This window comes from Falco peregrinus, chromosome Z (assembly GCF_023634155.1).
Source record: "Falco peregrinus isolate bFalPer1 chromosome Z, bFalPer1.pri, whole genome shotgun sequence".
Taxonomy (NCBI): Eukaryota; Metazoa; Chordata; class Aves; order Falconiformes; family Falconidae; genus Falco; species Falco peregrinus.
Window position 1 is genome coordinate 63,744,988 of NC_073739.1, and position 13,756 is coordinate 63,758,743.

At 43.3% G+C, this 13,756-nt stretch overlaps 2 protein-coding genes across 3 annotated transcripts in view; one reads left to right on the plus strand and one right to left on the minus strand.

Moving 5' to 3' along the window:
• Positions 1-26: 26 nt before the first annotated feature.
• On the plus strand, positions 27-2,907 carry SMIM15 (small integral membrane protein 15). The gene is made up of 3 exons (XM_055791463.1): positions 27-154; positions 369-444; positions 1,100-2,907. Exon 3 carries the CDS (start codon positions 1,127-1,129, stop codon positions 1,349-1,351), a length of 225 nt encoding a protein of 74 aa, XP_055647438.1. The 5' UTR covers positions 27-154; positions 369-444; positions 1,100-1,126; the 3' UTR covers positions 1,352-2,907.
• A 3,020-nt stretch (positions 2,908-5,927) lies between these two features.
• Positions 5,928-13,756, minus strand: part of NDUFAF2 (NADH:ubiquinone oxidoreductase complex assembly factor 2) — a 69,107-nt gene continuing 61,278 nt past the window's right edge. For both annotated transcript variants that reach the window (XM_055791461.1, XM_055791462.1), the window contains one exon: positions 5,928-6,292. In XM_055791461.1, coding sequence (XP_055647436.1) covers positions 6,035-6,292 — 258 coding nt within the window. In that variant the 3' untranslated portion in view covers positions 5,928-6,034. The remainder of the gene's footprint in view (positions 6,293-13,756) is intronic.

A 13,756-nucleotide genomic window follows, 5' to 3' on the forward strand; every position in this document is an offset into this window, starting at 1 on the left:
GCGGTGACGCCCGGGCGCACAGGAGGCGGGGCCGTGGCGCGGCGGGGCCGCTCTAGCCGGCCACGCTCTGTCTCCTCGGCGCCCGGCCGGCATGGGCGGAGCGGGCGCCTCCTTCCTGTTTCCGCTCGCCAGGCCGGCGCCCTGCAGGGCAGCGGTACCGCGGGGCAGCGGCGGGGGGCGGCGGGAGGGCAGCCGTGGGGGACGGGACCGGCGCTGCGCTTCCCGCCGCGCCCCGGTGACGCCTCCCCGCCGCCGACCCCCGCCCGCGCCCGAGCAGCGCTAACCTGTGCCGGGCGGAGGCGGGCGCTGCCGTGGACGGGCCGCAAGGGGTGCGCCTTCCCCTCACGGCCTGTGTCTTCTCTCCGCAGGGACCTCGGCGCCTCCCCTCCACCGTCCGGCAGCGCCGGAGGATGCCCGCGGCCGCGCTGGGCCCCTCCGCCCCAGGTGAGGGCGGGGCAGGGGGTCCCGCGGCGCGGCTGGGGGGAGGGGGCGGGGCGGGGCGAGGCGCGCGGCCGGCCGTTAGGGGGCGGTTCCAGTGCGACGGCGGCGTGGCGTGGCGTGGCCCCGGGGGCGTGGCGTGGCGTGGCCCCGGGGGCGGGGCGTGGCGTGGCCCCGGCGGCGGGGCGGGGCGGGGCGGGGCCCCGGCGGCGGGGGGAGCACATAGGAGTCAGTCTGGCCGCGGCCCGGCCGGTGGGTGGGGGCTTGGCCGTGTGGGGCGCTTCTCCGGCCCTCTGGCCTCCCTGGCTGAGTCGGTGCAGAGGCAAAGCAGCTGGGTGCTCTTTTCATCTCTTTTACAGCAGCACAGCCTTCACTCTTTTCATTTATTCCCTCCCCCCACCCCCGTACCGTTTTTTTCTTGGTAAGTATCTGAAGCGCTGTTGGATGAAATGCCCAGTTATTTTGTAAACAACACTTTAAGGTAAGGTCAACACTCTGTAGTATGCTTTCACACACTACGCACTACTTTTAACTTTAGCCAAAATGGGCTTCCTCTTTAATAATGAAAGATGATGCTTCATATTAAAATGGTAATTGCTGTGTATGTGTGCTTTATTTTACTGAATTCTCGGATTTCTATTTTTTTTTTATTATTCTGTAGTATTTTCCCAATAGAAAACCAGAAAAAATGTTTGATATTAAGGCTTGGGCTGAATACATTGTGGAGTGGGCTGCAAAGGACCCATACGGCTTTCTTACTACAGTGATCTTGGGACTTACGCCATTGTTCATAATTAGTGCAGCACTTTCGTGGAAGCTTGCAAAAATGATTGAGGCAAGGGAGCGAGAGCAAAAGAAGAAACAGAAACGCCAAGAGAATATTGCAAAAGCGAAGCGAACAAAGAAGGATTAAATGGGCAAAAAAAGGCTTTCCTTCGGCAAAGAATCCACTTTTTCAATGGAAAACTCGTTCATTTTGTGTTGCAGCTGTCCTTTGCTACTTGATCATTTTATTTCCTGAAGTATGAAATTTTATCCCTTTCATGTATTTTTTCTGCCTAGATGAATTGTGTTAAAAGTTTGCCCAAGTGACACTTGTTACAGTCATTTAATTTACTACTTATGTTCTGGTGCAGGTTGCTTTGCTAAATTTGCATGTTAAATTAAAAAAATAATCTGTTGGGTGGCTCTGGAGGTAGATAATTTTTTTCCTTAGCTGAGTTATGACTTAACAGGTGTCTTAAAATTGTCAAATTATGGGGAAGATGTGAATGATAAACTGGAATTGCAGAAAGGGAAGCCTTGGTACATTTTCAGGAGAGCTGCAGAGATAAGCTACCTTCAGAGAAAGGTTGCAAACCTTACTGATCTCCTCTAAGGACACTGCGTATGAGGTTCATTCAGCTGTGTGCCCACAGGGGCTGCTGTAACATCTCTGACAGTGGGGCCTGTCTGCAAAAAGAATGTACTTGAGTTTTTCCTGCTTTCTGAACCACCAGCTCTGAAGAGTCTTCAAATTCAGCCCACTCTAGGAGACTGCTTGTCTGTTCTCATTACCATCATTTGTCTTAAGCCACTCATGTTCTACAAAATACACTGTTACGTTGTTTTCCCTAACGATGACTTGTAACTGAACGGTTCCTGCCTTCGGAAACTTTTATGCCTCAAAATTAGCCATAAATGGGGTGAGACCAAAAGTCCCAGGTGGCCTAGTGTTCTGTGTCCTAGTGACCTACAGCAAGTGGCTATGGGGAAGTACAGGATGAGGACGTGCATGCTGGCGACAGTAGTTATTCATACTTGCTAGCCTTGTGGCTATCTTTGATGTAGGACCTTCTGAAAATAGGTGGGATCTTTGTTCTTATGGCCCTTGAAACTCTGCTGCCTTCCAGGTTGCAAAATGCTGGCATGCTGGAAATAAGTCCAAGTTGGGTTTGCATTGTAAAAATGCCAAAATTATTTAACCTTAATTCCAATTCATGTTTTTCTAACAAAAGTGATTAATTTTTCAAAGCCTAATTTTTATTAATACTCTAGTTCTACAGAGCTTGTGGCTCTTAAGGTTTTAGACTTCGTGCATGTATTTCTAAAGAGCAGCACAGAGTTGTGCTTTCTGGCAACTCTTCATCATGTTTAAAAATAAAACCTTAAAAGTAATACCATTCAAATGAGATCTGTGGAGCTGGCTGGCACCAAGGGGGATTAGGAGTGGGTATTCTTAACTGAAATAAAAACTAAATGTGAATTATTGTTGATTCCTCTTTCAACTTTGTTGGTCAAAGCAAGCATTACTAGAATATGACATTTTGGCATTTTATAAATACATGGCATTAAGTTTCCATGTTTTCTATCAAGTGTTGTCAAATGTGTATGTGTTCTGTCTTTGATACCTGCATATCTTAAAACACATGGTGGAGAACTGATGAGGCATGCACTGCATAAATAAATTTGATACTTTTTTCAAAAAAATTTGTGGTCTTTATTTTGACGTGAAGTTCTTGATGTACTAACAAACCGAGAAGGACTAGTTGGGGATGTGAGGGTTGGGGGCAGCCTTGGCTGCAGTGACCATGACATGGTGGAGTTGAAGATCCTGCACAGAGGAAGCAGGGCAGTAAGTAGGATTGCAACCCTGGACTTCAGGAGAGCTAACTTTAGCCTCTTCAAGGACCTGCTTGGAGGAATCCCATGGGTTAGGGCTGTAGAAGGTGTGGGGATCCAATAGAGCTGGCTAAAATTCAAGCATCGCTTCCTCCAAGCTCAAGGTCGGGGCATCCCTGTGAGCAAGAAATCAAGCAGAGGGGGCAGGAGGCCTCCATGGATAAGCCAGGAGCTTCTGGCAAACCTCAAAACAGAAGGGAGTTTGTGGGATATGGAAAAAGGGATGGCCCTTGGGAGGAATATAGAAATGTTGTCAGAACATGTAGAAGGCTAAGGTCTGTTTGGAATTAAGTCTGGTGAGAGAGGTGAAGGACAACAAGAAGGGCTTCTTCCAAGTGTCTCAGCAGGAAAAGGATGACTGGGGAAAATGTGTGCCTGCTGCTGAACGAGGTGGGAGCCCTTGTGATGAAGGACACAGAAGGTGGAGTGACTGAATGCTGCCTTTGCTCCAGTTTTCACTGCCAAGGCTGGCTCTTGGGTATCCCAGGCCTTGTAGGCAAGAGAGAAAGTCTGGAGAAAGGAAGACGTTCCCTTGGAAGCTTGACACCAACACCCATGGGCCGTGATGGGACCCACCTCTCAGTGCTGAGGGAGCTGGCAGATGTTGCTGCTAAGCCACTCTCCATCTTTGCAAGGTCATGGAGGACAGGAGAGGTGCTGGAGGACTGGTGGAAAGCCAGTGTCACTCCAGTCTTCCAGAAGGGCAGGATGGGGGACCCAGGAAGCTACAGGCCAGTCATCCTCACCTCCATCCCTGGAAAGGTGATGGAACAGCTCATCCTGGAGGTCATCTCAAAGCCTGTGGAGGAAAAGAAGGTTATCACTAGTCAAGAGGGGGTCACCAAGGGGAAATCATGACTGACCAACATAATAGCTTTCTATGGTGGATTGACTGGCTGGCTAGATGAGGGGAGAGAGGTGGATGTTGTCTGCTTTGACCTCAGCAAGGCTTTTGGCACTGTCTCCCATAACATCCTCACAGGTAAGCACAGGCAGTGTGTGGGTTGGATGGGTGGACAGTGAGGTGGATGAAGAACTGGCTGAATGGCAGAGCTCAGAGGGTTGTGATCAGCGGCACAGAGTCTGGCTGGAGGCCTGTAGCTCACGGTGTTCCCCAGGGGTCAGTACTGGGTCCAGTCCTGGTCAACATACTCATCAGTGACCTGGATGAAGGGACGAGTGTCCCCTCTAGCAGGTTTGCTGATGATACAGAGCTGGGAGCAGGGGCTGATACCCCAGCAGGCTGCGCTGCCATTCAGCAAGACCTGGACAGGCTGGAGAGTTGGGTGGGGAGGAACCTGATGAAGTTCAGCAGAGGCAAGTGTAGGGTCCTGCACCTGGGGAGGGACAACCCCACGCACCAGCACAGGCTGGGGCTGACCTGCTGGAAGGCAGCTCTGCGGAGAAGGGCCTGGGAGTGCTGGAGCACAGCAAGGTGCCCATGAGCCAGCAGTGTGCCCTGTGGCCAAGGCGGCCAGTGGGATCGTGGGGGGCATTAGGGGAACGTGGCCAGCAGGTCGAGGGAGGTGATCCTCCCCCTCTGCTCTGCCCTGGTGAGGCTGTAGCTGGAGTGCTGTGTCCAGTGCTGGGCTCCCCAGTTCAAGTGGGACAGGGAACTACTGGAGAGGGTCCAGTGGGGGCTACAGAGATGGTGAGGGGGCTGGAGCATCTCCCATCTGAGGAAAGGCTGAGGGACCTGGGCCTGCTTAGCCTGGAGAAGACTGAGAGGAGATCTTATCAATGTCCACAAATATCTGAAGTCAAGTGTCAAGAGGCTGGGGCCAGGCTCTTTTCAGTGGTCCCCAGTGACAGGACAAGAGGCAATGGGCACAAACCGCAATAGAGGAAGTTCCACCAGAATATAAGGCAGAACGTCCTTACCTTGAGGGTGACCGAGCGCTGGAACATGCTGCCCAGAGAGGCTGTGGAGTCTCCTTCTCTGGAGACATTCAATACTTGCCTAGACGCAACGCTGTGCAACCTGCTGCAGGTGAACCTGCTGTAGCAGGGGGTTGCACTAGGTGATCTCCAGGGGTCCCTTCCAACCCTGACCACCCTGTGATTCTCAAATATCATCTCAAAGCAAGTAATCTGCACAAGCTTATGTATCTAAACTATGGCCCAACAGGTCTAATTATTTAGGGAAGTTCCACCATGCACCAGAAATAGTTTTTTTACTATTTCAGTAAGTAATTGAAGTATTTTAATAATTTAATAACTTTTAATATTTTTTATATTAATGACAGTGTCATGTCCCAGACTCTGTTATTTTCCAATAGCTTTAGCAAGTGCTGTTGTAGTAGTTATATGTGATTTAACTCAGCCTAATTTGGTCCTGTGCTTACTGACGGCTGCAAATCAAACATTATTCAGATGTGTTGATTGTTTTCTTCAATCTATGTTACAAGAATGTCTCTCAGATCAATACATTGCATAGTCAGTGTAGTGTCATAGTCATTCCTGTCAACAAAAGAGTTTTCCATCCACTTGCCAGAGGAAAGCACACTGGCAGTTCCAAGGGAATTAAGCATTCTAAAGTATCTTACACTGATGCCTAGGTTTGGGAAAATTTAAGTGTACTGATCAACCAGAATTTATTACATCAAAACCAATTCTAAATATAAATGAATCTTCAAGGAAAAATTGTTGAGAGCTGCTTAAAAAAAGTTACCTAGAAAACCTTCTACCTGTGATTTCAAGAGTAACCGATGAATAGCAACTGTCAAAAATAAACTTGCTTAATAACACACCCTGTTTTTCACTAAATTCAAACATTTTACAGTAGTTTGTCATGATTAAGTCTATTTCAACAGTTCTGTAAAAAGAAATTAAACTGCTTTAGTATTACTTTATTGAACACTCACTTATACATAATAGCTGTCCATGTTGTCTGTTAAAATATTTACCATTACTAATATCTGTACATTACAACTGTTTATTTATTATGACTACTGCCACTGCCTGGTGGCATCCAGGAGCCTGGCTGAAAGGTATTTGCAGTGCTCATTGGATCTTGCGAAGGCTCCTTCTTTCCGTAGTAAGGGGCAGATGCGTGGCCTTTAACCTGAATATGAGCTGGTTCAGCAACAAGTCCTTCCTTGTATTCCTTGGCCTGAAGCAGCTTATCCTTTTCGGACACATCTTTGATTTTCTGTTTCATTTCTTCTCTATAACTTTCATTCTTAAGAATCTCCTAAAAATACAGTAGAAAGATAATTAGATAAATCAATAGTAAATGCAATACACAATGCTGGAATAAAGCACTGTCCTGGTTTCAGCTAGGACAGAGACAATTTTCTTCTTAATAGCTGGTACAGTGCTGTGTTTTGGATTTGGGAAGAGAATAGTGATGACAAACTGATATTTTTAGGTGTTGCTAGGTAACATTTATACTAAGTCGAGGACTTTTCAGCTTCTCACGCCCTGCCAGTGAGAGGGCTGGAGGGGCACAAGAAGCTGGGAGGCAGCAGAGCCAGGACAGCCGACCTGAACCAGCCAAAGGGATATTCCATACTGTATGACATCAGGTTCAGTATATAAACTGGCGGCAGCTGGCTGGCAGGGCAGAGTCGCTGCTTAGGGCCTGACTGGGCATCAGTCAGCAGGTAGTAGCACAATTGTATTATGCATAATTTGTTTTGTGTTTTTTTTCCTTCTTCCTTTTTTTGTTTTTTTGTTGGGGTTTTCCCCCCTTAGAGTTTTATTTCTCTCTTTTTGTTATCTCCCTTTCCATTACAATTATTACTTTATTTTATTTCAATTATTAAACTGTTCTTATCTCAACCCATGCATTTTACCTCTTTTCTAACTCTCTTCCCCATCCCACTGCAGGGAGGGCGTTGGTTAGCAAGCAGCTGTGTGGTACTGAATTGCTGGCTGGGATTAAGCCACAACAAACACAGTAAACAGTCACTGTTTTTCTTAATTTTATAATCTGAATTTTCAGGCACATAGGTAAAAAAAAAGTGGCAAAATTAATTGTTTTTCTACAACCACAATTTCAGCCCTAGTTCAGAATGTTCTTAGTGTTCTGGTCATGTTGAAGCAAAACTGCATTGTGGTGTACCAGTTTTACTATTCTGTCGGATCAAGAAGGAAAAGAAATTAAATACAATCATCAATGAATGTGAAAATGCATTAAGAACAAGCCTACCTTTTACGTTGTTTTCTAAGTAGGACCTACTTCTATATAGCTATTTATCACTCCCATCTCTTCCTTGAACTCACTATGCCTGTGACGTTAGGTATCTGTGCCCCAGGGTGCAGTTTTTGAAGAAACAGTTCTGCAACTTCGACTCTGCCAGTACATCAGCCGAAGCCATGCAAGATTAATAAATAAACAAAATAATAACAAAAAAACCCACACCCTAGGAGAGAACTGAAACCACTGAGATGGTACTAGCAACTCAGAAGAAAAAACAACAGGGCAGGGGGAGGCATAACAATCCCTAAGGGAAACACTGACCTAGAGACTTGGAAGACACTCAGTAAGGCCAAGGACAAGCCTGGTCTGAGAAACAAGGGAGGCCAATACAGTCTCAGCTGATGACTGATGAGATGATTCACCAGCAAAGGTGAACTGGACATTGTGATGTGAACTGGACTATTCATAACACTGCTTTGGTGAGCTGTATGTTAACTCTAGGTATCCACCAGGTGTATTACCCAAAATAAATGCACTGCATTTGTAAGAGGTGTAAAGTCTTACCTACTGCCTCTGTACAGGTGAAAAAATAAAAGTGATCTGCTTTTAGAGGTTTACCCCCACCTCTGATAAACTGAAGCAACTGTATGATGTATGATCCTACTCCTACTGTACAGCCAAAATATCCACCCAGGACGTTCATTCAGAAAAGGCGCGTACAGCTCGTTGATTTAGCTTTGTGAAGCTCGGTACTGAAACATGGCTGGATACAGGTTAACCTAGAAATTCACTAATAAAAATGACCTGAACTGGGATTTGGCTGCTTCCGCTGATAAATGCTGAAGCTATTAGCTGAAGCAAGTGCAATTACTGGCTTGTTCACAGGTAAAATAGAAAAACAGCTGTTAGTAGACCATGCCATCTTGTTTAAAGTAAAACTACAAAGAACCCCCAAAGTAAAAACAGACCCCCCTGAAAAACACTGAAATTTGGTTTTTATCTGGTAGCATGTGTTTCCTATGATGGAAAGGATGATCTGCAAATTTTGCTAACATGACCTCTCTATGCGTTTGTCAGGGCAGATAGTGGAAAGTATTAGAAACAAAAGCAGAAAGGTGATACAAATTATTATAACACTTTGGACACGAATACAAAGTACCTGCAACCAACACAATGTAATGAGGAAGCTGATAATATCCACATTTAGACTGGGATACAGGAGGAAAAAAGGCTGAACACTTTCTCCAGATCACAATTATATGGAAGAGCTAAGGAGAAACTAGACCAGTACACTTCTCTTTGAGCAGAAGACCAAGCCATAATTTTAGAAATGGCATTAAAATACATGTGATACTGCCAAGAGTTGACATAGCAAGTACACGAAGATTTAAGAAAATTTTAAAAGGCAGTATTTAAAGACAACCTTATCTTAGAGATACCATAAAAACTAACACCTTTTTCTTAGTCCTTAGTTGCCTCTATACTTAAATTCACAGATGCACAGAGCAGAGGCAAAACACTTCACATGCATATATAGCATGAAAATACACAAGCAGGACACACGCGACTTTGCAGGCTGAAGCGAAGGAAAAAATTCTCCTATACTCAAATAAAAATACTGCTAAGCATAGCAAGGTCAAATTTTTAAGTCAGTATAGCAAAACCTCATTATAACATCTCTCAATTCCATCCTTGTTTACCACATGCCTGTATAAATCTACCATGACCTTATTGATTTCAAGGGGATTAGTCCTACAGTGCTTGTATTACCCCACTACTAAGAAATAAGGTCATATACCTTTGTGCTATCTGAAGACTGCATCATAGTGTCTGCTCAAACAGCCTGAAATGATTTATTAAAATATGAATGTAATTCACTTATGAACAGCTACTTGCTAACATCAAATCTCTTTCAGTGATCACTTTAACAAAGTTATCTTAGTCAGATACCAGCAGCTGTAACTAAATTCCAAATGCTCCAAGTCCATTTAAAATGTTAATGTATAACTGTCATCTGCTTTTCAGGCTCAAGTAAGGCTCTTTTCACCAGCTTTCACTGGCCAACATATAGTTGTGATCTAGTAAAATAACCATGCTGATCTTGAAAAAGCGTTCTTGCACTTTTAAAGGATCTCATACTGTCACTGCTTTACTTTTTCTGAACAAACTAGCAGCTTTACAAAGTAAATAAAATTTGTTCCTCCTAGCAGGAAAATGTCATAAATATAAAAGATTTCTCTAAGACTCATTTATTTCTTCAGCTGGGGTCTTGCTCAATAGTGGCTAGCCTTTATTGAACACTTCTTGCTAGTCTTCTCCACAGGCACCTGCAGTACCTCCTGAACCCCACAATCAGAGGAATTTCTCCTCTCCTTCCTCCTACTTCCTTACTGTTTCCCTCTCAGCCCTCCAGTCAGTCATCAGTTATCACACCACTCGATTCTCATGGAGTGTTTTCAATCCCAAAGGCAAAGGACAACCCAAACTTGTGAACAAGCAGCTCTAAGGATGCAGGTTGTTAGGTTAGACACACAGGACCAATGTAATGATGCCCAAGAGGGAACGTTTAAAGGTTATTTTAACAGTGGTACTTGGTTTGGTTTTGTTCCTTCCAGATGACTTTCAAAAGTTTTATTTATTATTAATTTTAAGCAAGATGTCACATTTCATTTCAGATACATTTGTATTTTGATTAAATTAAAAATAGCTTCTTTATGCTGTCTTAGAAACCATTCCAACTTCCTAAGTTATCTTAATTACATACATTGTTATAATAAGTTATCTTAATAACATACATTGAAATACGCCTGATTTCTCTTCATCTGAAAAGGGTTAGCTAACCATTATTTGATGTCAGAACTGAGAAACATCTAACAGATTAACGGTCGTTTGAACTGTACAGACACTACATATTCATAGAATACTTGCTCGCATTTTGGTGTCTAGATTGAATGTTTTATGTTTAATCATTAATGAACTTGAACAGTTAGCAAAAATTAAAAAAATGACAAATGGAACAGGAAAAAAATCCGTTTTGGAACAGTATTAAAAAAGATGCATGTTATAAGACAATTTATCACATCATAATTTTTTTTTCACTGACAAATTAACTAGAAATCCAGCAATGTGCTAGAAGTTAATTCACCTGTTTTTATAATATCACCAAACTGGTTAACTAAACTCCATGTTCCAGTTTGACAAGTTAAATAGGCAAGACGAAATAGTCTGATATTACATCATATTTCAAGAGTAGGAGGCAGAGAGAGGACCTCATCACTGGAAAGCACTGAATGTTCTGATCCAGGGCAGGCCTTGTCAACTTGGCAGCTCAGCACGAGCTCCTCAGTGCCAGGTTGGGAATAACATACTAAATGAAGGGCTGTGTCAGTGCATGGCAAAAACAGATGAGCAGCTTGAGTAAGAAAGGCATATCTGGCTTTGCCAAAATAATTATTTAAATCAAGCACTAAGCCAACTGACTGCTAATTTTGTGAAGAACATGCATACTAAATATCTTTAGATGAAGGCAGTTTGTGCGTTTTGTGTTCCTGTAAAGAGGCACAGTTAAGCTTTAAAGCCCTCCGCAATTAATGTGTGCTAAACCAATGTATTGATTACAAATATATGTACAAATATATGCTTTGACAACAGCCCGATATTTAGTTTTAAATGTAGTGCTAATACCACATTTACTACCAAGCTAAATCAGTTAATACTAATTCTAACTCACAGGAATTTTTGTTTAAATCAATTTACAAAGAAGCAATGCTAACTACTACTAAATTACTAAATTTCTACTTCTGAGCTACAGGATCTCTGGCAGGACATAGTCTTTATGGCAGCACAGCGTAGCAAACGTATTTGGCAAGAACATGTAATGACTGGCAAAAGGAAGAGAAAAGGCAGAGACACTAGAACGTAAGGCAACTCGTCAACCCATTAAGTCAGTAAGAGTTTGTGCCTGAATTATTTTTATAAGACTGCAAAGATTTTTATACAGAACTACATATACATTCAAGGTCACAGATGAAACTCTGTAGAAGCAGCAAAATCACAAACCAGCCCGGCACCACTGCACTCTGCCCTGAATAAAGGGCAATGCACTGCCTTGATGCCCACAGAGCAAACAAGGAACTGTAGCTGTGACTCAGTCCCAGTTTGGTCCTTGCTTTCCCCTTACTCTACATATGATGTAATCTGTACCAGCCTTTTTCCTGGTACATGTTACTTCTCCCTCCACCCCCGTTCAGCTGTGCTGACAATGAATTAGGAGACTGAGCCAATGCTCCATGCGCTCCCTCCCACACGGAGAGGAGCACCAGAGCAGCACCACCTCCCGCCCCTACAGCCTTGGGATCTGCAGCATAGGCAAACTGTTGCTTTGATCCTCTTCTGTGGAGGCTGACAAGCACCCATGTTTCAAACTCGAGGAGAAAGTTAAAGTGAACAAGAGGGAAAAACTCTAAAAGATGATGGTTTCTTCAAGCTCTCAATTTTTATATATATACATATATTTAGTGACTTCTCTGACCACTCCCTTTTATTTAGACCTTTGTAGCTCAGCTCTTTATATTGTCAGATTTTACTGCCCTTTCTTTCACACTCAGTCATAATTCTCCCTGGAATCATGCATAATTTATGATGCAAAAACTATTTAGTGCAAGCCAAGTAATTTTAATCTGTCCCAAATTATCAATCCTGCTTGCAATCCCGGACAGCAATGGTGGCAAATATTTTGCTCAGAGCACTGCTTATCCCTGTGCTTTCTAGTAGCATTTCCCAGAACTGTAAATCATATTCTGCAGCTTTTTGTGGCTTCAGGAGCAAAATACTTATTTGCTAAGCCCTATTCTCCATGCAAGAATGTACAGTCTCTATGTCAGAACATGCATTTTACAACTTCTCAACTGAAGTATCTGAAAGAAAACAGAAGCAGAAGTATAATGTACAATCCCAACAGTGCCAAATAATTTTTCTAAACTGTATCTCATTCTGGTTAAAGGAACACTAATTCTGTGTAAAGTAACCTCCATGACTGAACCTAGTTTTGATCATACCATCTCTCAAATAAATAATACTTATGATCAAATAAATGGGAAAAGTGGGTATGTATTGTAGCAACCAAACAGAATGTAATTTTAATGTAATCATTCAGGGTAGGGAGGAGGGAGAAACACCCATTGAAACCATAAGCTTATTACAACTCACTGAAGTATATTTTTCCTCCCTTGACAAGGAGTTTGTCGAAACAGGTAACTATGGAAATGCTAGAAATAGTTCAAAAGAAGACGGGTTGTCACCAAAAGTTTCTTTTTTTAACATTTTACCTTCTATCCAACTGCGCAATTCAGAAGCCATCGAATTTTATTACTGTGAAACCAGTATGTAATGCCTCAGGAAAGCAGTCATTTGCTGTTGGTTTGGGTTTTTTTGTGGGTTTCCCCCCCCCCCCCCCCCTTAAAAACTATTTTCAGGCTCTTGGCACTAATTAAAGGAACACACAATTCTACTTTACTTCCCATGAAATATTAACATATGTACACATGTATAGAAAGCAACAGTGAGGTTTCCATTCAAACTGAAAATACTTGCAGTTATGCAGCCCTGTGTGCACTACAGAGGAAGCAGCATCTAGCTTAACAGTCAAGTGACTTCTGGTACAAAGATCTGGGTTCACAGAACAGCATTACTGTAGGTACACATCTAGCAATTGCAGGATATCACATTGGCAGGTTCAGAGAGAAACCACATTTCTCTCTGTACCAGTTTCTCTAGACATTGCCATGAGAACCTTCTCAGGTTTTCAGTCATGCATTTTCTGGCTCCCCAAGACACCCTGTAACTTTATTTCTACTTCCATTCTACAAACACGGCCATAATGAGTATCACATTACCCAGGAAACTCTTGAAACTCAGGACTTTGTCAGAAGTAGTGCGTAGTAGCTACAAGGTCTGTTATGGGAAAATCCTACAGTTAGACTTCTAAATACATTCAGGTCCCTTATGTTACAGACAGTAGGAATCTTTAAAAGCCCCTACAAATCTGATAACCTCCAAAATCAGAAATAAAATAGAAGTTAGGCACAGAAAGGCTTAAAAACTTGCTATATGCCTGATACTTTTAAGGTTTGCTACACCCTCAAAAATACACCTCTTAGTTCTGTCCAGGTTTGGAAGCTGAAGACACAATGTATCTTGGATACTAGATAGCTAAACCAATGTAGATATGACTCCACCTGTCTGTGTGGTGGAAAACCTGGCTGTGTGTTACATATGCACTGATCACATAAAGATGAGACACGGAGAGATATAGACACTCTACTGAAACAAGCACCATCACCAAAGCTTATAACTATCTTACGTATGCAGCCACTATCTCAGTTAGGAGCTGCACCAACAGAAAATTAATTTCATTAGTATACATAAAGCTGTCTGAAATTTTAAATAAAGTATTCTTTTATGTGTGACCCAGAATGAAAACAGGAGATGTAGAATGCAGCAAGCCTTGTGAAT

Coding starts and splice junctions, on each gene's coding strand:
- SMIM15 (XM_055791463.1), top strand. CDS start 1,127: ATGTTTGATATTAAGGCTTGGGCTGAATACATTGTGGAGTGGGCTGCA.